Genomic DNA, 26,199 nt, shown 5'->3' with positions numbered 1-26,199 from the left:
ATGTGACCATATGGGTGCTGAGGGATTGTTGCAGTGGCTTCTCCACCTCAATTCATTTAAACTGGGACATGGGCATTATTTCTCCATTTCTCTTTAGAGCCAAGTAACCAGGCAACTGTAATTTTCTATTATTTTATCTTTTTTTATCCCCCAAAAGAATCACAGTAAGCCCAGAAGGAAACCGTTTTAAAATCCATGAATGTTTTTCTCATAATTAAGGGCCTCAGACGAGAGAGGTGAATGTTTTAAATGCTTGATGGCATTTATGGTGAATAAGTATACTACATTTTTATAAAATTATTTATAAAATCTGTTCCTCTGGGTATTTGGCTTTTTAATCTTTCTCACTTCCTCGTTGTCCTTGTAAACTGTTGGAGCAATTTGAAGACAGTTACGGGTGATGACGTGATTGTGGACCTCCATTTTTTAAGGATTAGGGAAGAATGAAGTGTTAAATTAGATGGTTGATGTCTGAGGAAGTGGAAGAGAAGAAACTAAAAAAGAAAATAAGGAAAAAAAGTGGACTAAAATTCATTCAAAAGCATAGCTGAGAAGTAGACATTGGAAAATGTGAAATGATGAGACTGGGGTCACCTTGATCTTTACTTCGATTTTCATAAGGTTATACAATGTTAGAGGTGAAAAGCATCTTAGAAATGAATCCACAGGGCGCCTGGGTGGCTCAGTTGGTTAAGCGACTGCCTTCGGCTCAGGCATGATCCTGGAGTCCCTGGATCGAGTCCCGCATCGGGCTCCCTGCTCGGCAGGGAGTCTGCTTCTCCCTCTGACCCTCCCGACCCTCCCTCCTCTCATGTGCTCTCTCTCTCAGTCTCTCTCTCTCAAATAAACAAATAAAATCTTTAAAAAAAAAAAAAAAGAATCCACAGTAAAGCCTGTCTTACTCATCCTGGTCTACCCCCAAGTTATCATTACAGAGAAATGCCCCTATATATGTTGACTGAATAGATAAGCAGGGTGGAGAAACTAACATTTATTGAACATTTGCACTTGCTGTGGGGGAGCACTCTGCTAAGTGTCTTACACATCTTGATCCCCACTGCACCTCGGAAGGAGATACTGACTCCTAAATAAAAAATTGAGAACTTCAGTAACTTATCCAAGATCACAGTTTAGTGAGGAAACCAAGATTCAATGTGTGGCAGTCCTATGCCACCACTACCCAATCTTGGCACCACTGTCCTTATTAACTTGAAATCTTAAGTCACTCTTCTGATGCCTTTTTGGCATCAATATGGGGAATGGGAGTGGGGGAGGTTGGCCTTAAAATTCAAAGAGGGGCGCCTGGGTGGCTCAGATGGTTAAGCATCTGCCTTCGGCTCAGGTCATGATCCCTGGGTCCTGGAATCGAGCCCCGCATCGGGCTCCCTGCTCAGCGGGGAGCCTGCTTCTCCCCCTCCCTCTGCTTCTCCCCCTGCTCATGTTCTCTCTCTATCTCTGTGTCTTGAATGAATAAATAAAAAAATATTTAAAAAAAAAATTCAAAGAAGACATCTGACCTATTAAATGAAATATATTAAATGAAGACTCTTGCTAGTTGTCATAATAACCTATCCCCTGGATTCTGTGTACATCCTTTAGATCTGATGAGGTATTTATGGTTTTTAAAATGTTTTCCAGGGGCACCTGTGCAGCTCAGTTAAGCATCCGACTCTTGATTTTGGCTCAGGTCATGATCTGAGGGTTGTGGGACGGAGCCCTGAGTCAGGCTGTGTGCTGGGCATGGAGCCTGCTTAAGATTCTCTCTCTCCCTTTGCCCCTCTCTGCTTGTGTGCTCTCTTTCTCTAAAAAAGAAAATAAATGTGTTCGAAGTAGCCTATCACTTTATTATGTCATGTTCACCCAATCCTTCTCTATTACATCTCTTTACCGCGGTCCTGGTCGCTGTGATCCCCTTTGTTCCTCCCACCACTGACTGCTACCTCCCACCACTGACTGCTACCTTTCAACTCGCTATCTCTACAGCAAATTATTCACACCATGAAAGCCTGTTCTAATCATTTGTTGTTATCATTTTGTCAGGAGTAAAAATTATCAAGTCCAGAGCCATTTTATTTCAAGACAATTACTACTAATGTCTTTGGCAACCCTAATTTACAGATAACCCAGTTACCTGTACCTGGTAAAGAGAAACTTCCCAAAAAGTAGTCCTTGATGGCAAGCACCCTAGGTTCTGTTCAAAAGTGATTTTCCCAGAGCACAACATATGAAATTTCATCATTCTTGGGGTCTGGGAAGATGGTGAGAGAAGAAAGAATATTGCCCTTTATTTCCTGAAGATTCGAAGTAAGCCAAGTGGCCCCAAGACAACCTGAGGAACAAACTTTAGCCTTTTCTCCAACATAATAGCATCCCACTTCATTAAGTTGAAATGCTTGAGAATCTTTAAACGGTACAAAAGCGCTTTCCTTAACACAATTGATCTCTTTCTACCTACCCACAGCACCTACTATTTCACCATCTGACTATCAAACCTTGTATTTTACTGTATTAGTAAAATTTATTGTTTGGCTCCTCCTTATGTTTATGACCCTCATGTGGCCCAGAGCTGGACACATAGGACGCTCAAGAATTGGACTGAATGTGTGCCGAGGTCATGCTAGACGTCTAAAGCTGCCTGTGGTCTCCTCCGATAAGGTAGCGCCAGCCGCAGGTGGCTACTAACCTCCTGAAATATGGATAGCCCGAATTGAGGCATGCTGTAAATCAAAACTACACAGCGAGTTTTGTAAGTTAAGCACAATAAAACAGAAAATCTCGTGGCGCCTGGCTGACTCAATGGGTAGAGCATGCGATATTTGATCTTTGGGTTGTTGAATTCAAGCCGCGCTTGGGTGTAGAGATTACTTAAAAATAAAATCTTTAAAAAAAAAAATCCCAGGGGCGCCTGGGTGGCTCAGTCGGTTAAGCGTCTGCGCTCGGCTCAGGTCATGATCCCAGGGTCCTGGGATCGAGCCCCGCATCGGGCTCCCTGCTCAGCGGGGAGTCTGCTTCTCCTCTGCCTGCCTCTCTGCCTACTTGTGCTCTTTCTCTGCCAAATTAAGAAAAAAAAAAATCTCATTACGTTTTCCTATTGGTTGCATAGTGAAACTTTACTTTGGAGATACTGGGTTAAATGTATTCATTAAAATGTTTTACTTTTTATGCGCCAATTGGAAATTCTTTAATTCCTTGTGTGGATCGCATATTTCAATTGGACAGCACTGGTTTCAAGGATGACAAGAATAACCGTACATTTGAATCAGGTCGTGTTCTTTAGAAACAGTTTTCTTTTATATCTCTGAACGGTTCCTCACAAGACTCATCTGAGACACTAAAAGCCATGTCTCCCGCTCCAGCAGCTTCAGGTCCTGGTCCCCACGCAGCTCTTTGAACGCCATGGACGGGCAGATCTGTGGGGCATTTGGAAAAGGACAAGGACCCAGGAACAGGCCCTCTTTTTTTTTTTTTTTCGTCAGAAAGCTCCCACAAGGTCGGGGGCGGCGGCTCAGGCAGCTGGACGTGGAAGGCTCGCCAGGGCGGGGGGGGTGGGGGGCACCGGAACCACTCCAGAGGCGGCCTCCACAGCCCAGCGCCCCGTCCAGAGGCCGGCCAGCATGTCCCCAGCAAGGCCCCGGGCGCCCTCCCCAAGATGGCCGCCGCGGCGGGGCGGGGCCGCCCGCCATCCCGCCCCCGCCCCGCCCCCGCCCCAGTGTCGATTGGATGAGACGATTCGGTGGTGAGCGGCGATTGGGCCACACGAGACGCGAGCTGGGCGGGACCGGAAAGTGGTCTCAGCCTGGGGGTGCGAGGGGTCTGGGCTCGGCGTTGGTCCCTGGGGATGTGGAGAGCAGGCAGCATGTCGGCGGAGCTGGGAGTCGGGTTCGCACTGCGGGCAGTGAACGAGCGCGTGCAGCAGGCGGTGGCACGGCGGCCGCGGGTGAGGAAGGAGACAGCGTGGGGACGGTGGGCCGCTGCTTTGAGGAGGGGACACCTGCGTGGGAATGGGTCGTCACGGTGACGCAGAGGGGGTCTCCCGGCGGCGAGCCGTCCTGCCGCCTTGGCGTCGGCGCGGGTTGCAGAGCGCCCACAAGGCTAGCGAAGGGTTTCCTCCGTGACCTCGGGACGAGTCTGCCAGGTTTTCTGGAGGTTGGTTCAGTTGGAGCAGAAGGTGTCCACCACCCGAGAAAATGACCATTCCCCCGACATCGCGGCCATTGCCCACCCCGCCTTGTGTAGGGGTCGAAAGCCTTAGCGGACGGGAGAGCGCCAGTCCTGTGCCCAGACGCTGCAAGACGTCTACTACAGGAGCACCCAAAAGAGGCCAGGTCTCCTGAGATCACCACTCGTAGGTGAAAGAGAAGGTGGATTGGCCCGACTCTACTGGGACGTTTGGGGCAGGAGGGAGCTGACATCCAATCCCAAGCAGTTTAAAGGGAGACTTTTTTCCCCCTTATATTCTGTCTCTTTTTGGAATTTAATTAGATCAAGGGTCGATATTTGCTTCCCTCCTTGTAAGTTTAAGCTGAATGGTGTGGAATGAGACACAACTGAACAGAAAGGTCAGAGTTTCTCTGATCAAGCATTTATGGTGTCAGAATTCAGAATGCTGTCCTGGAGACAGAAGACCTAGATTAGTATAGTCTTTTCTTGGCTACTAAATAGATGTTACCTTAAACTAAGTCACTTAACTACTCTGGCCCTGAGTTTCCTCATCTGCCATAGGCAATGGAATAAGCTCTGATTGCTTTAAGCTCACTGCTGGCATTGATGTTCTATGATTCTCAGTGATTCTCCCTAATAAATGTCACTCCGGGAGGTTCTCGCAGCATAACTTCTCAGGCAGATGGGCTGCCTGTTCACTTTTCTCTCTGGAAATTATCAATTCATCATAATAACCATAGGAGCTATGACATAGTCTCATAAAAGGCTGGTAATGCATCCCTCAGAAGGAAGAGGAAACTTCTTGCTAATAGATCTGAGTCTTCAGGGCCTTTGAAAATACAGTGAGTCTCTAAAATTAGCCATCACAATCATATTAGAAAAAAGCATTCACGGTTTCTTCCATGTCATGTTCAGAGACATGAGGTTATGCCTGTTTTAAGCCTGTTCAGTTATGGGTCTTTCTAAGCAGCAAAGTAATTCACATGAATGGAGGATCCGCTGTGCCTGACATGACGTGTCCCTCATTCATTTCTACTGAATCACTGAGTGTATCATTGCTGCCCTCAGAAAAATGAGTCTCTGCTTGGTTTTACACACAGACAATAAAAGAGATCTTTGAAAAAAAAGAAAATACAGTGATTCTGTAAAAATTGCAGAGGGTGATGGAGTATATGAAAACTGAGATATATGAGGGTAGATGGATCTCTCGTTGCCTCTGTATAGATTTGGTTGCAGTAGAATGCAGGGAAGCTCTGCTTTTTATGTGATGGCCGTAACAGGGGGGTCATATGGGCCTAATCCTGAGTCCAGAGTTTTTGGTGTCCCTACCTCTGTTCTGCTACTGGTTCTTGATAGATTGCACAGTAAATTACAAAGCTACCCCACACAGGCCACTTTGGAAAGTGGGGGGCAATGTTAATGAATATACCAGGCCCAGAATGAGTTTCCAAAACTTAACTTGGAGTTTAAGAAGCCAGCAGTGGCATCCCTTCTAGTCAGAGGGTAATGCCGTCCCTTAATGAAGTGATTCTTAAACCTCCAACCTTGGTAGACAAGAGCATCATCTGGAGAGTTTGTTTAAATAGCAGATTCTCAGACTCCAGCTCCAGAGATTCAGATTCAGTAGGTCTGGAGTGGTACCCAGATGATGTTGATGCACTTGGTCAAAGACCACATTTTGAGGAAATACTGCTTTTACTTACCTTCCCAGTTCTTCTGAGAGAGACTAGATGTTAAAGTAGCTAACAATCTAGATTTGGATGCACTACATTTGAAAGACATTGGATCAACATTATTTGATGCTGGTCTCCCTCCAGTATTGGAATAATGGAGCTTACCCGATGTCAAGTTAAGACCTATGCCGATTGATTCTATGGGATCCATCTTACAGAACTTATTGGGATAATATTCCTAAACATTCACTCATTTGGCTCTTTCCCTCTTGGCAGGATCTCCCAGCCATCCAGCCCCGGCTAGTAGCTGTCAGCAAAACCAAACCTGCAGACATGGTGATTGAAGCCTACAGTCATGGCCAGCGTACTTTCGGGGAGAACTACGTAAGAGTCCTTTTCCAGTCTGCCTTTGGAAGAGTCGTGATTGCCAGGCTTCTGACTCATTCTGTTTTTATCCTTTAGGTTCAAGAACTGCTAGAAAAAGCTTCAAATCCTAAAGTAAGTGGATACCTCAATCCTTCAGTTTGTATCTAATCTTGGCCCTTCAGTTGAAAGTTAGACCCATTTTGGTGGTTGAGTTTTACAGGAGGGTCAACTGGTGGTAGAAATGTCTACATTCACCTTGAGCTCCAAATACTTCTCAGCTAGATTTTCTTTCTTTATTAACACTAGGACTATAGTTTTCTCCTTTGCATCTTTTTGGATGTGGTGATTTAGGAGCTTGCTATAATCCTGGGTCCTTTTGAGATTTGAAAGCTTTAATCAGTTCATCCTTTTTTTTTTTTTTTTTTTTTTTAAGTAGGCTCCACACCCAGTGTGTGGCTTGAACTCACCACCCTGATCAAGAATCATGTGCTCTACCGACTGAACCAGCCAGGTGCTCCATAATCAGTTCATTTTTCATGGATGATATGTAAAAGATAGAGGGAGCTGATGGGAACAAGGAAGAGAAACAGAGTAGAAGCCTTAGGTTTTTCTATAAGTATCCTTAGGAGCCTGCCTGGCTGAAGATGGTGATAGTGGTTTGTTGCATAGACATGAAAAGACAGAAGGGAGTGTGTAAGGTATTTGAGCCAGCAAGGCCTTCATAAATTCTAAGTCAAACATGGTTACCTTTTTCTCTTCAGATTCTGTCTTCATGTCCTGAGATCAAATGGCACTTCATTGGCCACCTACAGAAACAAAATGTCAACAAATTGATGGGTAAGATAAAATTCTAAATATGAAGACAAAATCTCTATCATTATGTTACTTACACTACTTTCTGTGGAAAAGGGAACAGCTTTTAGAATAGTCCTAATTCACCATTTGTGTTTTGGAGTTTTGTGGGAAAAAAAAATCTTAATTCTTAGTATAAGGAAAAAGCCTCATACCAAGAACAGAATGAATTCACCATTGACTGGGTTGTTTATACTTGGAAACCTACCCTACTTGGAAGTGTTAGGTATCATTTGGTGGTCTTTCAAATAAAATATAAGGAATTATAGCCCATAAAATTTTTTACTTGACAAGGGAGATATTTTTGTCCTTTTCCCTTTAAATGTAAGGCTATAGGGGTGCTTAGGTGGCTCAGTCGGTTAAGCGTCTGCCTTGAGCTCAGGTCGTGATCCCCAGGGTCCTGGGATCGAGCCCCACATCAGGCTCCTTACTCAGTGGGGAACCTGCTTCTCCCTCTCCCTCTGCCTGCCACTCCCCCTGTTTGTGCTCTCTCTCTCTGTCAAAAAAATGAATGAAATCTTAAAAAAAAAAGCTATAGTAAATAAAATATAATAATATACAATAAAACACAGTACATAATAATAAAATATAATATACAGTGAAATACAGTGAAGTACAGTAAAGTAAATTAAGAATTAACTACAGAAGGATTTAACCATATGCTAATGACATGTGGAGATCTGTTTGAGGAACTGAATACTTATTTCTCTCAATGTGTCAAAATTAAAATAACCTTTATTTTTTTAGGCAGCTTTATTGAAGTATAATTGACCTACAGTAAATTGTATATATTTAAAGTGCACAATTTGATTAGTTTTAACATATGATTGTACCTGTGAAACCATTACAGCAGTCAAGATAGTAAACACATCCATCACCCCAAAAAGTTTCCTCATGCCCTTTGTAACCCCTTCTTCCCGCTTCTTCCCCCAATCCCTCCTTCAGCACTACTTTTTTTTTTTTTTAAGATTTTGTTATTTATTTATTTATTTATTTAGAGAGAGCGAGCATGAGCCGAGAGGAGGGGCAGAGGGAGAAGCAGAGTCCCCGCTGAGCAGGGAGCCCGATGCGGGGCTCCATGCCAGGACCCTGGGATCATGACTTGAGCCAAAGGCAGACGTTTAACCAACTGAGCCACCCAGGTGCCCCCCTCTTTCAGCACTACTTACCTGCTTTCTGTCACTGTAGATTAATTTACCTTGTTAAGAGTTTTATATAAATGGAATCATAAATAGAATGTACTTTTTTTGGTCTGACTTTTTCCACTCAGCGTAATTATTTTAAGGTTAATCATGTTGATTTGTGTAGCAGTAGTTCACTCCTTTTAGTTTAACCATTCACCTATTGATGGCCATTTGGGTTTCTTCTAATTTCGGTCTATGACAAATAAAATTATTATAGAGGTAAGGGGGAAAAATTGTTGTGAACATCTTTGTAAGAATGTTTTCTTTAAGATTTTTATTTGAAAGAAAAAGAGCATGTGAGCGGTGGGGGTTGGGGGGAGGGACAAGCAGACTCCACACTGAGCCTGATGTGGGGCTCGATCTCACGACCCTGAGATCATGACCTGAGCCGAAATCAAGAGGCAGACACTTAACAGACTGAACCACCCAGGCACCCCTGGACTTTTTCTTCTTGGAATAAATACCTGGGAGTAGAATGGCTGAATCACATGATAAATATATGTTTAACTTTTTTTTTAATTCTGGTAAAATACACATAACATAAAATTTATCATCTTAACTATTTTTAAGTATACAGTTCAATGGCATCAAGTACATTTACATTGTTTGCAACCGTCACTACTATCTATCCTCTAAAATTCTTTTCCTCTCTCAGAACTGAAACCCTCTACCCATCATGTATGTTTAACTTTTGAAGAAACTGCCAAGCTGTCTTCCAAAGTGGTTGTGCCGTTGTACATTCGCACCAGCAGTGGTTCAAGTTCCTCCACATCCTTGCCCACACTTAACATAGTCAGTCTTTTAATTTTAGCCATTTTAGTAGGTATGTGGTGGTGTCCTCGCATTTCCCTAATGGCTAATGATATGGAACACCTTTTCACATGTTTGTATCCATGTATCTTCTTTGGTGAAGTGTCTTTCAAAATCTTTTACCTGTTTTCTAATTGGATTTTTCTACTTTTCAGACAGGAGAATTCTTTATATATTCTAGATAATAGTCCTTTATCAGATACATGCTTTGCAAATTTTTTCTCCCACTCTATTGCTTGTTTTTTCATTCTCTTAACAGCGTCTTTTAAAGAACAGAAGTTTTTAATTTGACGAAGTCCATTTTATCAATTTATATTTTCATAGACTGTGCTTTAGGTGTTGTGTCTAAAAAATATTTCCCTATGGTTCGAATCATACAGATTTTCTCCTAGCAGTTTTATACTGTTCAGTCTTATATTAAGCATCATTATTCACTTTGAGTTAATTATTGTAAATGGTGCAAGGTATGATTCCAAGATAGGGGTTTTTTTGCATATAAATATCTAATCGTTCCAACACTACTTGTTGGAAAGTCTGTCCTTTCTCCATTTCATTCCTTTGCACCTTTATCAAAAATCAGCTATCCATGGGTTTATTTCTAGACCATTTACTCTGTTCCACTGATCTACTTACCTACTTTTACACTGATAGCATGCTACTTTGATTTACTGGAGCTTTATAATAATTCTTTTTTTAAAGATTTTATTTATTGGGACTCCTGGGTGGCTCAGTCATTAAGCGTCTGCCTTCGGCTCAGGTCGTGATCCCACGGTCCTGGGATCGAGCCCTACATCGGGCTCCCTGCTCAGCGGGAAACCTGCTTCTCCCTCTCCCTCTCCCCCTGCTTGTGTTCCCTCTCTCTGGGGGATGTGGGGCTCAATCCCAGGACCTTGTGATCATGACCTGAGCCGAAGGCAGACGCTTAACAACTGAGCCACCCAGGTGCCCTGCTTTATAATAATTCTTGAAATTGAGTATTGTTAGTCCCCAACCTTGTTCCTCTTTTTCAAAGTCATTTTGGCTATTCTAGATCCTTTGCATTTCCATATAAACCAATTTGTCAGTTTCTACCAAAATAAAACAAAACAAACATCCTGCCAGGTATTTGATTAGGATTATATTGAATCTCTAGATCAGTTTGGAGAACATTGACATAGTAAAAATACTGAGTCTCCCAACACATTAATGGGGGTATAGCTCAGTATTTATTTAGGTCTTCTTTAACTTCTCTCAGTAATATTTTGTAGTTTTCATTGTGCAGGATTTCCTCATCTTTTGTCTGATTTATATCTAAGTTTTTCTTATATTTTGATGCTGTCTGTTGATACTGTTATTGATGCTGTTACTTCAATTTCTGATTGTTTTTTGCTAATATATAATACAATTGATTTTGTATATTCATTTTCTATCCTGCAACTTTATTAAACTCATGCTAGTAGTTCTACTTATTCTAGTAGTTTCTTAGTAGTTTTTTAAGTTCTACTTACTCTAGTGGGGGTTTGGGGGGGGGTTTTGTTTTGTTTTGTTTTTGCAGATTCCATATAATTTTCTAGGTAGACAATTATGTTACCTATAAACAAAGACAATTGCCAATCTGGATGCCTTTTATTTCTTTTTCTTGCCTTATTATACTAGCTAATACCTCCAATACAGTATTGAATAGAAATGCTACAAGTGTACATGCATGTTTTTCTTGATGTTTTTTATCAGAAGGAGGAATTATTCTTCTAATCCTAGTTTGCTGAGAGGCTTTATCAAGAATCAGTGTTAGATTTTGTCAAATGCCTTATTGCATCCATTGAAATGATCCTACGGGTTTTTCTTTTTCAGTTTATTAACATGTTGAATTATATTTATTGATTTTCAAATGTTAAACCACCCCTATATTCTTAGGAATAAGCTCACTTGGTCAGGCAATATTATCCTTTTACTGTAATGTTGCATTTGATTTGTTAAGTTTTGCTTAGAATGTTTGCACCTACATTCATAAGAGACATGGGCTGTTGTTTTCTTGTAATATCTTTTTTTAGGTTTGATAAGAGAATAATGTTGGCCTCATAGAATGAACTGGAAAGTATTTCCACCTCTTCAGTCTTGAATGAAAGAGTTTGTGTGGAATTGGTATGGTCCCTTCCTTAACTGCTTGGTAGAATTCACCAGTGATGCCTGGAGTTTCTTTGTTTTAGTTTCAATTTTGTTAATAGACTATTCACATAATCTGTTTTTTCTTAGGTGAGCTTTGTTACTTTATGTTTTTTGAGGAGTTTGCCCATTTCATCTAAAGTAATAAATTTATGAGCATTAAGTTGTTTGTAATATCTCTTTATTATCCTTTTAATATCTGTAGAATCTGTAGTGATGTCAACTCATTCCTGATGTTGGTAATTTGTGTCTTCTCTTTTTTTTCCTAATCCATCTGGCTGGAGGTTTATCAAGTTTATCAATCTCCTCAGAGAACTACTTTTAGTTTCATTAATTTTTCTCTGCTGTTCTATTAGTATAATATGTTATATAAACAAAAATAATGATGTATTGTGGAATTTATAACATGAAAAAGTAAAGTGCATTGAAACAGTAACATACAAAAAGGAAAGTAAGAAACAGAAGTACACTATTATTAGGTTCTTAAACTTTATATGAAGTGGTATGACACCATTTTAAGGTAGACTGTGTACAAGTTCAACTTTAAAAGCAACCAATAAGGGTGCCTGACTGGCTCAGTTGGTAGAGCATTGCAACTTGATCTCAGGGTCATGAGTTCAAGCCCCACATTGGGCATAAAGCTTACTTTAAAAAATAAAATAAAGCAACCAATAAAATAACACAATAGAGAGTTATAGCTAATAAGTCAGCAAAGGAGATAAAGTGGTGTAATAAAAAATATGTGAAATGGTATCTCATTGTGGTTTGATTTGCATTTCCCTAATGACAAATGAAGTTGAGCATTTTTTCATGTGTTTATTGGCCATTTGTACATCTTCTTTGGAGAAATGTCTGTTCAAATCCTTTGTGTGTTTTTTAATTGGGTCTTTTTATTATTGAGTTGTACAAGTTCTTTATATATCCTATGTACCAGTCCTTTATGCTATATATGATTTGCAAATATTTTCTCCCATTCGATGGGTTGTCTTTTCATTTTCTTTATGGTATCATTTGTAGCCCAGAAATCTTTCTTTTTAATGTACAATAGTTTATCTCTTTTTTCTTTTGTGGCATGTGCTTTTGGTACTGTAACTAAGAAATCCAAGGTCACAAAGAATTTTTTTTTTTTTTTTTAAGTAATCTCTGTGCCCAGTGTGGGGCTTGAACTCACAACCCTCAGATCGAGAGTAGCCAGCCAGATGCCCCCAAGGTCACAAAGATTTACTCCTGTTTTCTTCTAAGAGTTTTATAGTGTTAACTCTCACCTTTGGGTCTTTTTGAGTTAATTTTTATGTACAGCCTAAGGAAGAGGGAGATGTAACTTCATTCTTTTCCATTGAACTTTTTTGCACCTTCACCTTTATTTTTGAGAGGTAATTTTGCAGACTATAGAACTGTAGCTTGACAGTTTTTTCGTTCAGTACTTTAAAGATGTTGCTCCACTGTCTTTACTTACATTGTTTCCAATGAGAAATATAATGTCATCCTTATCTTTGTTCCTCTGTGTGTAACATGGTTTTTTTTTCCTTTAACTACTTTTAAGATTTTCTCATTATCACTGGCTTTGAGCAATTTGATTATGATATGCCTTGGTGTAATTTTTTTTTTTTTTTCCACATTTCTTGTGCTTGGGGTTCATTGAGCTTCTTGGATCTGGGGTTCTAATCAAGTTTAGAAATTTTTCAACTATTGTTTCTCCACATATATTTTCTGCCTCCCCCTTTCTCTTCTCCTTTGGGGACTCCAGTTACCTATCAGTCTGCTTGAGGTGATTCCACAGCCCACTGATGCTCTTTTAATTTTTGTGATTTTTTTTTTCCCCCTCTGTGTTTCATTTTAGATCATTTCTTCAAGGTAACTAAGCCTTTCTTTAGCATTGTCTAACTTGCCATTAATTCCGTCAGTGGATTTTTCATCTCCTACATGGTAGTTTTCACGCTAGAAGTTTAATTTGAGTCTTTTTTTGTATCTTCCATGGCTCTCTGTATTTTTTATATATGGCACATGGTTATAGAAACTGTTTTAATGTGCTATCTACTGATTCTATCATCTTTGACAGTCTGGAGCAGTTTCAACAGATTGATTTAACCCCTCATTATGTATTATATTTCCTGCTTCTTTGAGTGTCTGATTTTTTTTTTTTTTTTTTTTTTGGACAGCCAAACATTGTGAATTTTCTTGTTGGGAGCTGGTCGTTTTTGTATTCTTATAAATATTTTTGAGCTTTGTTTAGAACACAGTTAAGTTACTTGAGAACAGTTTGATCTTTTTAGGTCTTGCTTTTAAGATTAGTTGGTGTGACTGGAGCAGAGCTCAGTCTAGGACTAATTATTCCCCATTACTCCATGTACTCTATACCCAGTGCCCCATGAATCCTGAGCCTGTCTGGTGAGAATAGGCACTATTCCATGCCTATTTCTAATTTCTTCTAATCCTTTCAAACAGTTCTGCCCTCAGCCAGGGCTGATTTCCTCACATGCACATGCTGATCTGTACCCAGCTGAGTTCTGGAAGGGAGCCCTTCACAACTCACCAGTGATCTCTCTGTGTGCAGCTCTGTCCTCTCCCGAACTCTGCCCTGTGCACTCTAGCTACTTAGTCTTTCCAGATTCTCAGTTCATGTCCTCAACTTGGGTCCACACTCTGCCCGTGTTCCCCCTTCCTGTGCCACATTCTAGAAACTCTCCAGGCAACAAGCTGGGGCAGTTGTAGGGCTCACTTCATTCGTTTCTCATCCCTCAGAGATCACTATCTTTCATTGCATGATACCCAGTTCTTGTAAACCATTGTCTTATATACTTTGTCCATTTGGACGTTCAGGTGGGAGGGTGAATCTGACCCCTGTATTTCATCTTGTCGGAAAGCAGAAGTCTATTATATTATTTTTAAAAGCTATTTCATATTAGGTGTGGGGGAAGTAGGGAGCCTATTTATACTTAATAAGTGGCAGCAAGACAATCAGCTTTTTATTGGAGAAATAATTAAATTAGATTCCCTTCCTCACAGTGTAAATAAATTCCAGCAAGACTAAAGAATCTTAACTTGAAAATCAAAACTATGAAGTATTAGAAGAAAAATAGGAAAATATTTTTATTTTTTCAGGCTGGTGAAAGGCCTTTCTAAATAAAACATAAAGTTTGGAAGCCATAAAAGAAACAATTAGCACATTTGCTTACATAAAAATTAAAGCTTTCTATATGTCAAAGCAAAAGGGAAACACAGATTGGTAGTAAAATAATATTTTTTAAAAGGGGAAGAGATTAATGTCCATAATGTATAAAGAACCATATGTATATTTGTTAATGCATAAGAAAAAACATAGGGAAAAACTAAGAACAGGCCATTTATAAGGATAAAATACACAAAAGACCAGTAATCAAATGAAAAATGCTTACCCTCAATAAGAGAAATGCAAAATACAATAATAAATTCTACTTTTCACTGATCAGGTTTGCAAAAAATAAAAAGTCTGCTAATATCCAGTGTTTTGAGAGCATGAATAAATGAGCATTCCGCATTTTGCCAGGAAGATTCTAAAATGGTAGGGCTTTTTTGGATTTCTAGTATCTAACACAGTTTTAATTGTACTTCCTCCTTAACTAGTAATTTCAGTTCTTAGAACTCATGTATCCTATAGCAACTTGTATATGTGCCCAAAGATCTGTTTCAAAGCTTTGGTTTTGTAGTAAAAAAGAAACAATGTCTATTAATAAGAACAATGTTAAGTAAATTGTGATCATCTGTTCTGTGGAATATTGCAGTTGTTAAAAGTACCAGTAGATTTATGGTACTAATGTAAAAAAAATCATGTAACTGGAAAAAAAAATCATGCTAACTGGAAGCAAGCAACCCATAAAACATTTACTATGATCCAGGGCCGCCTGTCTGGCTCAGTCAGTGGAGTGTGTGAATCTTGATCTCAGGGTTATAAGTTATAAGTTCAAGTCCCACAATGGGTGTAGAGATTACTTAAAAATAAAATCTTTAGGGAAAAGAAAAAACCAGTATGATCCAATCTGTATGTTATTTCAAAAAATAATAGGAAATTATACATCTGGGGGGGGTGTGATTGGATGGAAATACACTAAAATAGATGTGGAAGAATCCTCAGCCCAGTGGTAATAGTGGTAGTTTCTAGGATGAGAGGCTTTGAGTTTTTTTTGTTGTTGTTGTTGTTTTTAAAGATTTTATTTATTTATTTGACAGAGAGAGAGAGAGCACAAGTAGGCAGAGAGGCAGGCAGAGGGAGAGGGAAAAGCAGGCTCTCCAAGGAGCAGGGAGCCCGACGTGGGGCTCGATCCCAGGACTCTGGGATCATGACCTGAGCCGAAGGCAGCCGCTTAACCGACTGAGCCACCCAGGCGCCCCGAGGCTTTGAGTTTTTACTGCATATACTTCTATATTGCATTTTTTTTTTTTTTTTTTTACTTCAAGCATGTCTACTTTTGGTCTCTTTTTTAAATACATTTTTTTTTAAGATTTTATTTCTTTATTTAACAGAGAGAGACACAGCGAGAGAGGGAACACAAGCAGGGGGAGAGGGAGAGGGAGAAGCAGGCTTCCCACCAAGCAGGGAGCTCGATGTGGGGCTCGATCCCAGGACCCTAGGATCATGACCTGAGCCGAAGGCAGACACTTAACGACTGAGCCACCCAGGCGCCCCTTTTAAATACATATTTTTTCAAGTGAAGTAGCCTGAGCTCAAATTCAGCATTAAGAATATGGAGTCATGGGACACCTGGATGGCTCAGTCGGTTGAGCGTCTGCCTTCGGCTCAGGTCATGATCCCAGGGTCCCACATCAGGCTCCTTGCTCAGCAGGGAACCTGCTTCTCTCTCTGCCTGCTGCTCCCCCTGCTTGTGCTTTCTTGGTCTCTCTCTTTCCCTCTCACACACACATAAATAAATAAATGAAAAATCTTAAAAAAAAAAAAAAAAGAATATGGAGTCATGGGGCTCCTGGGTGGCTCAGATGGTTAAGCATCTGCCTTTGGCTCAGGTCATGATCTTAGGGTCCTGGGATGAAGCCCCATGTTGGGCTCCCTGCTCAGCAGGGAGTCTGCTTGCCCCTCTCCTCTTGCCCCTCCCCCCCAACTCTCACTCTCTCTCTCTCAAACAAATAAAATCTTTTTAAAAATAGGAGTTTGCCATCATTTAAATCACAGCTCTAATATTTGTTAGTTTTGTAAACTTGAATAAACTTTATCCTTTCTGAGCCTCAGTTTCCCTATCTGTAAGGTGGAGGTAATAATAGTGCTTCATGAACCATGGTAAAGATTAAAAAGCAGTAAAATTGCCTGTTTGACAAGAGCAAGCTGCTCATGTTGCTGATGTGTTTGTTGTTATGTATCTGAGGCAAGAGTGATGATACCTCATGTCACATGCTTCTTTGGAAAAGGAGATGGTTTTGATGACGTCAGCATCTCCCTTAGCTGTCATTCTGATATCCTTGCTGAATCAGAGCACCCCCGTCCCACAGTTTAAGAACATGGCGTTTTCATGCCAGGGAAGCACTTTGGCCTCCATAGTTATCCTTTTTTTATGGTCATCTTGACCCAGTTCTCACAGTGTGAACTGAGATGTAGTCCCATCGAGCCTGCTCTTGGGAATCTGCACAATTTCCAGCCCTCTTGAATGCGTGTGCCACCTGGTTGCAGTAGACACTGTTTCCCTGATTGGTCCTTTCTGATGAGATAGCAGTGGGCCGACATTCAAACTGACATCTAGTAAAACCGTCACATAAGTCTGAACAGAACTGATACTTCACTGTCTTGTCTTTTTCTGGGAAATAGTTCTTCCATCCACCAAGTCAAAAAGATTGGTTGTATGTTGCTTGCTGCAGTAGGGTGAGTGAAGAATTACCTTGCCTCTTTCTTGTTACAGCTGTCCCCAATCTCTTCATGCTGGAAACAGTGGATTCTGTGAAGTTGGCAGACAAAGTGAACAGTTCGTGGCAGAAAAAAGGTTCTCCTGAAAGGTTAAAGGTTATGGTCCAGGTTAACACCAGTGGAGAGGAGAGTAAGTGACGCGACCTGAATTGTAGATTTTTCTTCCTTTAGGATGGTTGAAGGTCAGGAAGAATGGCAGGCCTAAGTATCTGATAGCTAAGGTTCTAGAAGGAAATCACAGACCTTTAAGTAAGCTGTTTTCTGTAGGATCTAGATGGCACAATGACATCTAAGCCAGTCCATGTATAATTCTTTCATACATTGTGGTTTGGTAATTCTTAATTTTTTGGTGGCCCAGAATAGGAAAGTCAGGAAGGGGGACTGTAACTGATCTCCTGAAAATTCCTAGAAGTCCATCACTCCTGAAAGAGATGGCATAGTTACATGTGTAACACTCAGGTGTTAAAAAAATTACTTAGTGTTACATTGGGAGAGAATAGAAGAAAGTCACCAGTTAATGAATATCTTTAAGGGGCTTGGGTTGACAGGGTAACCTAGTGAACAGAGCAGGAGCTTTGAAATCAGAGCTCAGATTTGAGCCCCCACACTTCCCAGCATTGTAACCTCGGGCAAGTTACCTGAGCTCTCTGTACCTCAGTTTCCTTGGCAGACAGTGATAATCATAATGGTGCCTACGTCAGAGGGTGTTGTGAGGATTGAAAGTGGTAATATGGGCAGAGCTGTTGGCAGGCAACCCTGTACATCTTACTTGTTAGCACTTGTTAAGAGTAAGTGTTCACAGACCAGTCATTTGCTTACGACCAGCAGAACCCCAGTATTCACCAAACTGTAACATGAAGGAACACAGTGCAGGCTGTTTTCCAGATAGACCCTCAGGCCAGGTGTCCTGACTTTAAATCTCAGTTGCGTAGTTTCTAGTTGTGTGACCTTGGACAAAGTACTGAGCCTCCCTATGCCTCAGTTTCCTCATTTTTAGAGTGGAGATAGAAAGAGTACTTACTGCATCGTTATTATATTAAGTGAAAAGCTCTTAGGACTTGGCACATGTGCCTGACACGTAAGTGTTCTGTAAATTGTAACAATTATTATTTCTACATGCACCTAGATTATATAATACGTTATCAATACAGGTACATCTGAAATTAACTCCAGGTTGAGTCTGTGACATCATTTCTTCTTGATAATTAGCTATAATTTGCTGTAACTAAAGATTAAAGAGAACATTCATAGCATCTCCATTTGATAAATGAGGGAAAGAGAATATCCATATTGCTTATAACTGCATAGCAAATAATCATTTGCAGCAGATTCCTCCTCCAGTTAATTAGCAAGTTCCATTAAATTTTACAGATACATAGTGAACACTGTGATGTATACTTTATTTTAAAATGTTTACAGTTCTCTAATAAATTAATGAAACTATAGACGTACCAGAGCTAGGAAAAGAACTCTCTGCTGAGTCTGGCATTTTGACAATATGAGTCTTCTTGGTGTCCCAAGAAAAGCAGTGTTTTTTTCTCTTCCCTCTGCTCTAGCTGTTCTCAGCTCAGATCACTGAGATTCAGATGATTATTGCTCATTTCATAACCAGAAGGGAAGCAACATAGACAAAGACCTCAAAAATAAAGTTACTCCTTAGGACTTGAGGATACATTTCTTTCAAGAAGTCCTCTAGCCCGAAAGTCACCTCCTTTGTTATAAGGAAGGGATGAAAATGAAGCCTTTCTCTGGCTACTTCTAACATGTTGGTACAAGTGTCTTCTGTTCCTTTTTGTGAAGGTAAACACGGCCTTCTGCCTTCAGAGACAGTAGCCGTGGTGGAACACATAAATGCCAACTGCCCCAGCCTGGAATTCGTGGGGCTGATGACCATAGGAAGCTTTGGCCATGATTTCAGTCAAGGACCAAATCCGGACTTCCAGGTACTGGGGGCCAAGGATGGGGCCGGGGGCGCGGATTGCTCGCATGCTAAGGAAGCATCTTAGCGAAATGCTGTCACAGGACTGGCTGTCATAATAAACTTCAGAGACATCCCAGACATTGCCTCGGGGTTATAGCCGTCTTCTGAACTCTTCTCATAAGGAAAGGAGAAAATAGGTTTCCAAAACCCCACAGACCTTTCTCAACCCCACTTGAACCTGGCTAAAACACGAGTTCTTTTCTTCCTTTTCCAATGGCTGATCGTTTTTTTTTTGAAAGTAGGAGCATTTGCTAAAAAAAAAACTCACTAACTTCTGGAAATTTTGACAGGCCTTGAAACCACGAGGAATCAATAATCTTTGGCAGAGGTCTTCAGATCCAACCACTTTCAGGCATCCTTAGAGAAGGCAGTAGTTAAATAAATGTCACACTTGTCTTTCTGTCAGGTGTTACTGTCCCTCCGAGAGGAGCTGTGTAAAAAGCTGAACATCCCCACTGAGCAGGTTGAGCTGAGCATGGGCATGTCCATGGACTTCCAACATGCAGTGAGTGTCCTCCTGGGGGCCCTTATCTGCCTCAAGGGGAGGGTCCAAAAGGCCACAGCAGGAAGCGGTTTTTGCCAGAGAAATCTTTGAAAATGCCTCATTGTAGCAATAGGGCCCCAAATCGCAGTGGTTCTCAACTGTTCCAGCATCCCCCACCCCCTTCTCTTTTGAAATGAAATGTATAGAAATTATAGCCTGACACATAACTTTTTAAAACTCAATATAATTCCCTAAGTGGATTCTAAAGAACTAAGAAGGGATGCCTGGTTGGCCCAGTCGGTAGAGCACGCGACTCTTGATCTCGGGGTCGTGAGGTCAAGCCCCACGGTGGATATAGAGATTACTTAAAAATAAAAAAATTAAACTAATTTTTTTAAATGTTTTATTTATTTATTCATGAGAGTCAGAGAGGCAGAGGCAGAGGCAGAGGGAGAAGCAGGCTCCCCGCCGAGCAGGGAGCCCGATGCGGGACTTGATCCCAGGACCCTGGGATCATGACCTGAGCCGAAGGCAGATGCTCAACCATCTGAACCACCCAGGTGCCCCTAAACTATCATTTTTTTAAGGTTATTTATCATATATGCTTTTCTGGAAATAACTTGACATTAAGTGCTAAAAATCAAAATACAAACTTCACTGTGCATCCAGTAGTTGCATTCTTAGAAAGTCACATAAATCAGAACAGTGCAAAAATACTTTGTTTATAAGTACGATGGCATTTGATCCTGTGCTCAAACAATCAGGAGGAGGTTTTTTCACCTGCCTAATCATGGAGCATTAGGAAGGGCCGGGGGCTGTGAGACCTCTCCATTGTGCCACCGCGTCTCAGTCACACAGCGTGACCTCTCATATCCCCGGCCCCAGATAAGCGGCGGTCGTCTTCCCTAATCATGGTGACGGCCAGGGACACGCGTACCGATTTCTCAGACACACCCAAGGTTAACCACTGCCCCGTGGCCCTCTTCAGCTGCCTTATCGTCGCCCTTCGTAGAAGGCCCTCTAGAGCCACAGTGACTAACACAGCTTCCGCGGTCGCTGCCTTATTTCAGCTCGGGCCCCGGTACTTTCTCTTCTTTCCCGCAGATTGAAGCGGGATCTACGAATGTCCGAGTAGGAAGCACCATTTTTGGAGAGCGAGATTACTCCAAGAAACCTGCCCTGGACAAGTCGGCAGCCGACCTGAAGGCGCCGGTGGAGGTGGCACAGGGACACTGAGGCCAGGGCCCGTCCAGGAGGACGAGCTCTGCACTCAGCTGGACTTCCCTCTTGATGGTCCCTGTGTCACAGCCACAGCCACAGCCGTGCTCTCCTTGTGACCTGCAGAGAGCGTGCTGATGATGACGTGTGTTGATGGAAGGCATCTGTACTTAGGGTCTGACCCAAGAAGTTCGCTTCAGGTAGTGGCTGTGGATTGGAGCTGAGAGATCCAGACATTTCCGCAGAATGGATGTAAGTCAGCAGCCAGGGATTGAGTTCCGTTTCCAGTCCTGCCCGGGAATACCAAGCAGCCCATGAATGCCTGCCCCAGGTTAAAATGTGGCCACTGATGCCTATAATCACCAAACTGAGAGGGATTCACGTTTGTCGTCCCCTTTCATGGAAAATTATCGTAGGACAGACCCCTCCTGAGTAACTGTCTTTGCTGCTCTGGAGCGAGGCGATTGCAGCCCCCATTTCCCACCCCGCCCAGTAGATATTCCTCTCTGCTCTGGACCGGCAGTACGCATACCTTCAGGAACGGGCTCAAGGCAGTGCTCCAGACCCAAATCGGGGCTCCTGAGAGTTTATGGCACTCGCCACCGTGTGGTATTGACCCTGAAAATGACAGAGGTAACGTAAATGGGTTTGGACCTTTCTAACATCCTCCTCTAGAGACAGGGCTTTGAGCTTTTTCCCCTTGGGCTCTCCAGTGAGGAGAATTGAATGCTGTGATGTCTTCACCACCATAATCCTCTTAATGGTAATTTCTTTTCAAAGACCTGTGAATCTCATCGCTTCCCAGAAATTCCTTCAAAGCCAGTTCAGGCTCACACGTTCGATGAGGCCTGGCTTTGAGGTTCCCGCCCATGCAGAGCATTTTCCAGGCACATCTGTAGCCTCCCCTCCCCTGCTATCCTGATAAGGCAGAATTTTACAACTTCTTGGTTGTTAATAAAGTAGCAAGGTCTTCAAAAACCAGAAAGCACAATTCTCAAATATTCATAACAGGTGACTTCGGTCCGCGTTGTTTATTTTCTGGATATTTTTTTCCTTATTTTTTCAAGCCCTGGTCTTTAATTTCATGAAATAACTTTCAGAACCTGTTGTTGCTGCTGAATGTAATTTTGTAAAACTTAAAACCATGATGATTCCTGTATTCTTTCAGTCAGAGCTATAAAATGATGTTTCAGAGTGTGTTAAATAAAAATGTGAGTTTGAATTATACCACCTGTGCCAATTACAAAGCAATTAAAAGATTTATTTTTTAAGACCTGGTGTAATGAGTGAGTCTAACAGGAGCGGGGCGTCGGGGCCGACGGGAAGCAGCTGTGCCCATCGCTTGACACCGTGCCAGCCCGGCTTTAGCGGAGGACTTCCCCTGGGTCAGAGATGCAGCCAGAGCCACACTGTAGATGAGAGAGGAATTCTGAACTTCTAAAGGCAAGAAAATGAAATCCAGCCTTTCAGGAATTATGAAGGAAAGAGGTTACCTCTTGCCACAAGAACCTCTATTTTAAGTGGCCTCTAGGTGGCGACATGGGCTAAGCTTGGGGCAAGCACTGGGGCTCCACCGGCCCGCAAATTTCCTGGGAGGGGCCCCTCACCCTGAGTCTCACCCCTTCAGGGGGCAGGAAAGGAGGCCAAAGAGAACATGATTTTTCCAAGTGACAGGGCTGACTCTTGCAAAGCCACTAGGTTCTTCCAGATATCTCATTTTGCTAACTGGACTAGGGGTCCAAGGGGGGCTGCAGAACACTTTGGGAAAGGTGACCTGGTCTAAGCTTTTAAATAAAGAACTCTGGATTGTGCCTTGAGATTGAGAACAATGAAGGAGGCAAGCCAGGGGAGGCTGAGTCAAAACCAGATAAGAAAAGGAAACTAAAGTAGGTCTGTCCAGTGTACCCACAGCAGGCCAGGACCTTTGGCAGAGAGAAAAGCGAGCAAAACGGTGACTTTGATTTGGGTACACGTGATAGGCAGCAGGTCCGAATCCTCCCAGATTTTCATCAGATCGGTGATAGCATCCACAGCAAGTTTCCTGAGTCACAACAGCATGCTGTTCTGGGACAGACCCACCATGCGGCCTAGCATTCTCTCCCTGCCCCCAGCCCGGGCCCTTGTCTGCCTGGTGTCAGCCTCAGAAGGTTCTGATGCTCAAAGGCTCCCGATAATCCAGCAAGGCTTTGTCCTTGCAAACTTCCTCAGAGATTCCAACCATTACATCTCTTAAGTACTCAAATTAACTCTCCCCCCTCCCTTTTTTAAATTCCGGGCCCATAAAGCACTCTCCCCTATATTCTCTCATTTTGCCCTCACAAGAGCTGACAGGATAATTTCGGTGACATGGTGTCCCAGAGAAGATCCTGTTCTCCTTTTCTGAGGTCCCAGTGGGTTGGTGGCAGAACGAGAAATAAGCTCAAGGCTCTTCATTCCTGGTCCAGAAGTTCACTACACCACACCGGTATCTTCTGTTGTCTCGGGCTTATAACAATCAGTAAGTGGCATATTCTTAGATTTATAGGTTTAAAGTTAAGCATATTACCATAAAAGAAGTGTATGTTTTTAGTCTATTGTAATTGTTGAGAACTGACACATCTTTAATGCAGAACAAACTTTGAAACCTCAGGCCGTGGGGATGAGCAGGGAGGAGAGAATTAAGCCCAGCCTGAGTGGAATTAGCCTCTCCCTTCTGTCATCCTGTTTCCCTAACACACACATTCCTCCCCCGGATTCAAACTATCCCACAGGCTGCGAGGCCCCGATCATGCAGAGCTGTGCCCTTTTCCCCCCAGAGCCAGACTGACAGACGATTCTGTTCCCCATGGCTACAGGGGAGAAATGAGGTCAAATGGGACGTTCGTAAAACCCAAGACACCCCTGTCTTTCTGAAAGGAAGCGGCCCTGTGCTTTCCCCCAAAGCTCTGGACAGGAACGACGTGCCCACCAATTTGAAGGGCTGCGCTAAGAGGGGGTGTCGCCAGCCGTGCAATTGGAACCGATTTGCTCTGGGAACTGTGACCGTCTTTACCATGAAATCATTTGAATGCTATTACATCAGCCTCATGACTAAGGGCAAAAGAATCCAAACTGTCCACCGAGAAGCTTTACTAATCTGCCCTCTCCCCTCAAGAAGCACATAGGTGAAGAAAACGGCTTCCAGGACGCCTGGGTGGCTCAGTCGTGAAGCGTCTGCCTTAGGCTCAAGTCATGATCCCAGGGTCCTGGAATCGAGCCCCACATCGGGCTCCCCGCTCAGCGGGAGGCCTGCTTCTCCCTCTCCCACTCCCCCTGCTTGTGTTCCCTCTCTGGCTGTGTCTCTCTGTCAGATAAATAAATAAAATCTTAAAAAAAAAAAAGAAAGAAAGAAAACGGCTTCCTTTCCCACAGAGTCTGCATCACCGGGCATCCGCCGTAGCTGTGTGGGGTTGGGTGGCTAGTCACAGCGTAGGGGACCCCTAACCTTCAGCTCCTCTCCTAAAACCCCTTCAAGGGCCCAAGGGACCTCAGAGCTAACACTCCTTTCCCCGTGAAGTCCAGCACAGATGAGCTGAAATGGAATATGCTAGGGACAGAGGGGAGGGGGCTTTGGGCACCTTTCTTGTATTTAAGACGTTTTCCGAGCTCACAAAGGAGCAGAAGCCACCCCTTGGGGGCCTGCGTGTCTTCAATCTGGGGCTCCGGGGGCTCCCCACGCACTCCCTGCCACACCCGTGCCCCAGCCCAGCTCCCCGGCTCTCGGGCTCCAGAGCAAAGCCTGAGCCAGCTGCCAATCTCCCAAATAAGATCAATGTGTGACCTTACTCACCAGCTGTACTGAAGAAACTAGCATAAACTAGGCCCAACTTTGAAGCCAAGAAGGGAAGATGAGAAGTTGGGAGAGAGAGAGAAAGAGGGGGGATAACTTGGCTGGACTTGAAAGGTGTCTTGTCTGTCTGTTCCCCATTAGGCGCAACTCTCTTGCAATCTGCAGCCTCGACATAATTCTCTTGACCAGAAACTCTCCAGAGAGATAGTGTCAGAAGGAAAAACAAACAGAATAGCATCTGACAGCAAAGTCACTTAAAACCCTATTTGGGGGAGGGAGGGGAGAAAAGAGATGTCAGCACGGCGGGGGGTGGGGGGCCGGGGGGGGGAAGGCACTCCACAGTGGGCCACGTGTGGAGACGCACTTACCCTGGGATGGGACAAGGACAGGACAGGGAGCCCAGGCAAGGGCAGCCCAGGAAGCGAAGCTCCCAAGTCCTCTGCCCCACGAGCCCCCCTCGCAGCTGAGGTACACTCTGTCTGGCTTTCTCACTGTGCACTCAACACCAAAACCCACAGTGCTGGGCTCTCTACTGAATCCCCCAAGAGGGATTCAGAAGGACTGTCTTAGGGAAAAAAAAAGGGTCCCCTGTCCTCACTTTCCCATTGCTGACCAGCCCCCAGCAGCAGCAGAAGGCCGAGGACCTAGCTCTCCCCGTAAGCTGGCAGCCAGGTCCCCAGGCAGCAAAGACCCTTCTCCCCAAGACCCTTTGAACTGCCTTTGAGCCAAGTCTCCTAGGGTTGGGGAAGGCAGCCCCTCATCCCCCGGGTCTGCAGGAGCCCAGAGGGTAAGGACCAGGGGGCGGGGGATACCGGGGATACAGGCCAGGAGAGGGCACAGTTCTGGGCTCAAGTTTCTGGGGCCGGCGTCCTGTTAGAGGAGAAAACTTTTTTTTAAGGGAAGAAAAACTAATCAGAAGAAAGAAGCAAGAGCTTTCCCCCGCCTTTCGGACTTGTTTATGACTAGGATATCTGATTGCAGCAGAGGAAGCAGGCACCAAGAGCTAGGTTTTTATTGGCCATGAGCAAGAGGAATTCAGGGTTTGCCTCTGATTTGGCTTTCCCAGAACATGCAGCCCCGAAAAGAGAGTGCTCGCTGCTTTCAGGGAGTAGCTCGGTGCTCCGGGGCCCCCAGAACTCCCACTTTCTGCAGCTTTGACTAGAATTCCCTTTGGAGGATGAGGGCGGAGCAAGGGGCCCCCGCGTGGAAGGTGGCCTCAGAAACGCTTTGGAGAGCAAAATAGGGGACAAAAGTTAAGAAGTTCGGAGACTGGCCCCAGGGGGGCGCCAGTGAGGCTGTGCTCACCGCCCCCCGCCCTTTCCGCGTGGGGACCCCGAGGAGGGCAGGCCTGGTTTGGATGAAAGAGCACTGTCTCTAGCTGACAGAGCCAGGCGGGCTGCAGTCGCAGGGCCCGGCCTGATGGTTGCAATGTGTGGGCAAGATAAAGCCAGGATGTGCAGAGGCGGCCCCTGCCAACAGCTTTCCTCAGCTGGGGAGGGGATTACCAGCTGGGCCTCAGGCTCAAGGAGCTGCTGCTGATCCCCCAGGGCTCCCCACGGACACCTCCCCGCACAGTCAGCCCGGCCTCCCTGCCCCCCGCTGGCTTCCAGAGAGGGACATGGAGAAAGGGCGA

At 43.5% G+C, this 26,199-nt stretch overlaps 1 protein-coding gene across 2 annotated transcripts; it reads left to right on the top strand.

The window, feature by feature from the left end:
• The first annotated feature begins 3,773 nt into the window (after positions 1-3,773).
• PLPBP (pyridoxal phosphate binding protein) lies at positions 3,774-22,029 on the top strand. 2 transcript variants are annotated; one of them, XM_045879829.3, is made up of 8 exons: positions 3,820-3,937; positions 6,111-6,218; positions 6,297-6,332; positions 6,962-7,037; positions 17,071-17,205; positions 18,876-19,018; positions 19,463-19,561; positions 20,645-22,029. In XM_045879829.3, the coding sequence occupies exons 1-8, from the start codon at positions 3,839-3,841 to the stop codon at positions 20,774-20,776; spliced, it is 828 nt and encodes a 275-aa protein (XP_045735785.1). In that variant the 5' UTR covers positions 3,820-3,838; the 3' UTR covers positions 20,777-22,029. The 2 variants fall into 2 exon arrangements, with proteins under 2 accessions (XP_045735786.1, XP_045735785.1); XM_045879830.3 differs by lacking the exon at positions 19,463-19,561 and having other exon boundaries at positions 3,774-3,937.
• The last annotated feature ends 4,170 nt before the right edge of the window (positions 22,030-26,199 follow it).

The sequence above is a fragment of the Mirounga angustirostris genome, unplaced genomic scaffold, assembly GCF_029215605.1.
Source record: "Mirounga angustirostris isolate CCGP_5_RB_7025 unplaced genomic scaffold, mMirAng1.0.hap1 SCAF_2, whole genome shotgun sequence".
NCBI classification, from domain to species: domain Eukaryota; kingdom Metazoa; phylum Chordata; class Mammalia; order Carnivora; family Phocidae; genus Mirounga; species Mirounga angustirostris.
This window is presented reverse-complemented; position numbering and strand designations above follow the sequence as displayed.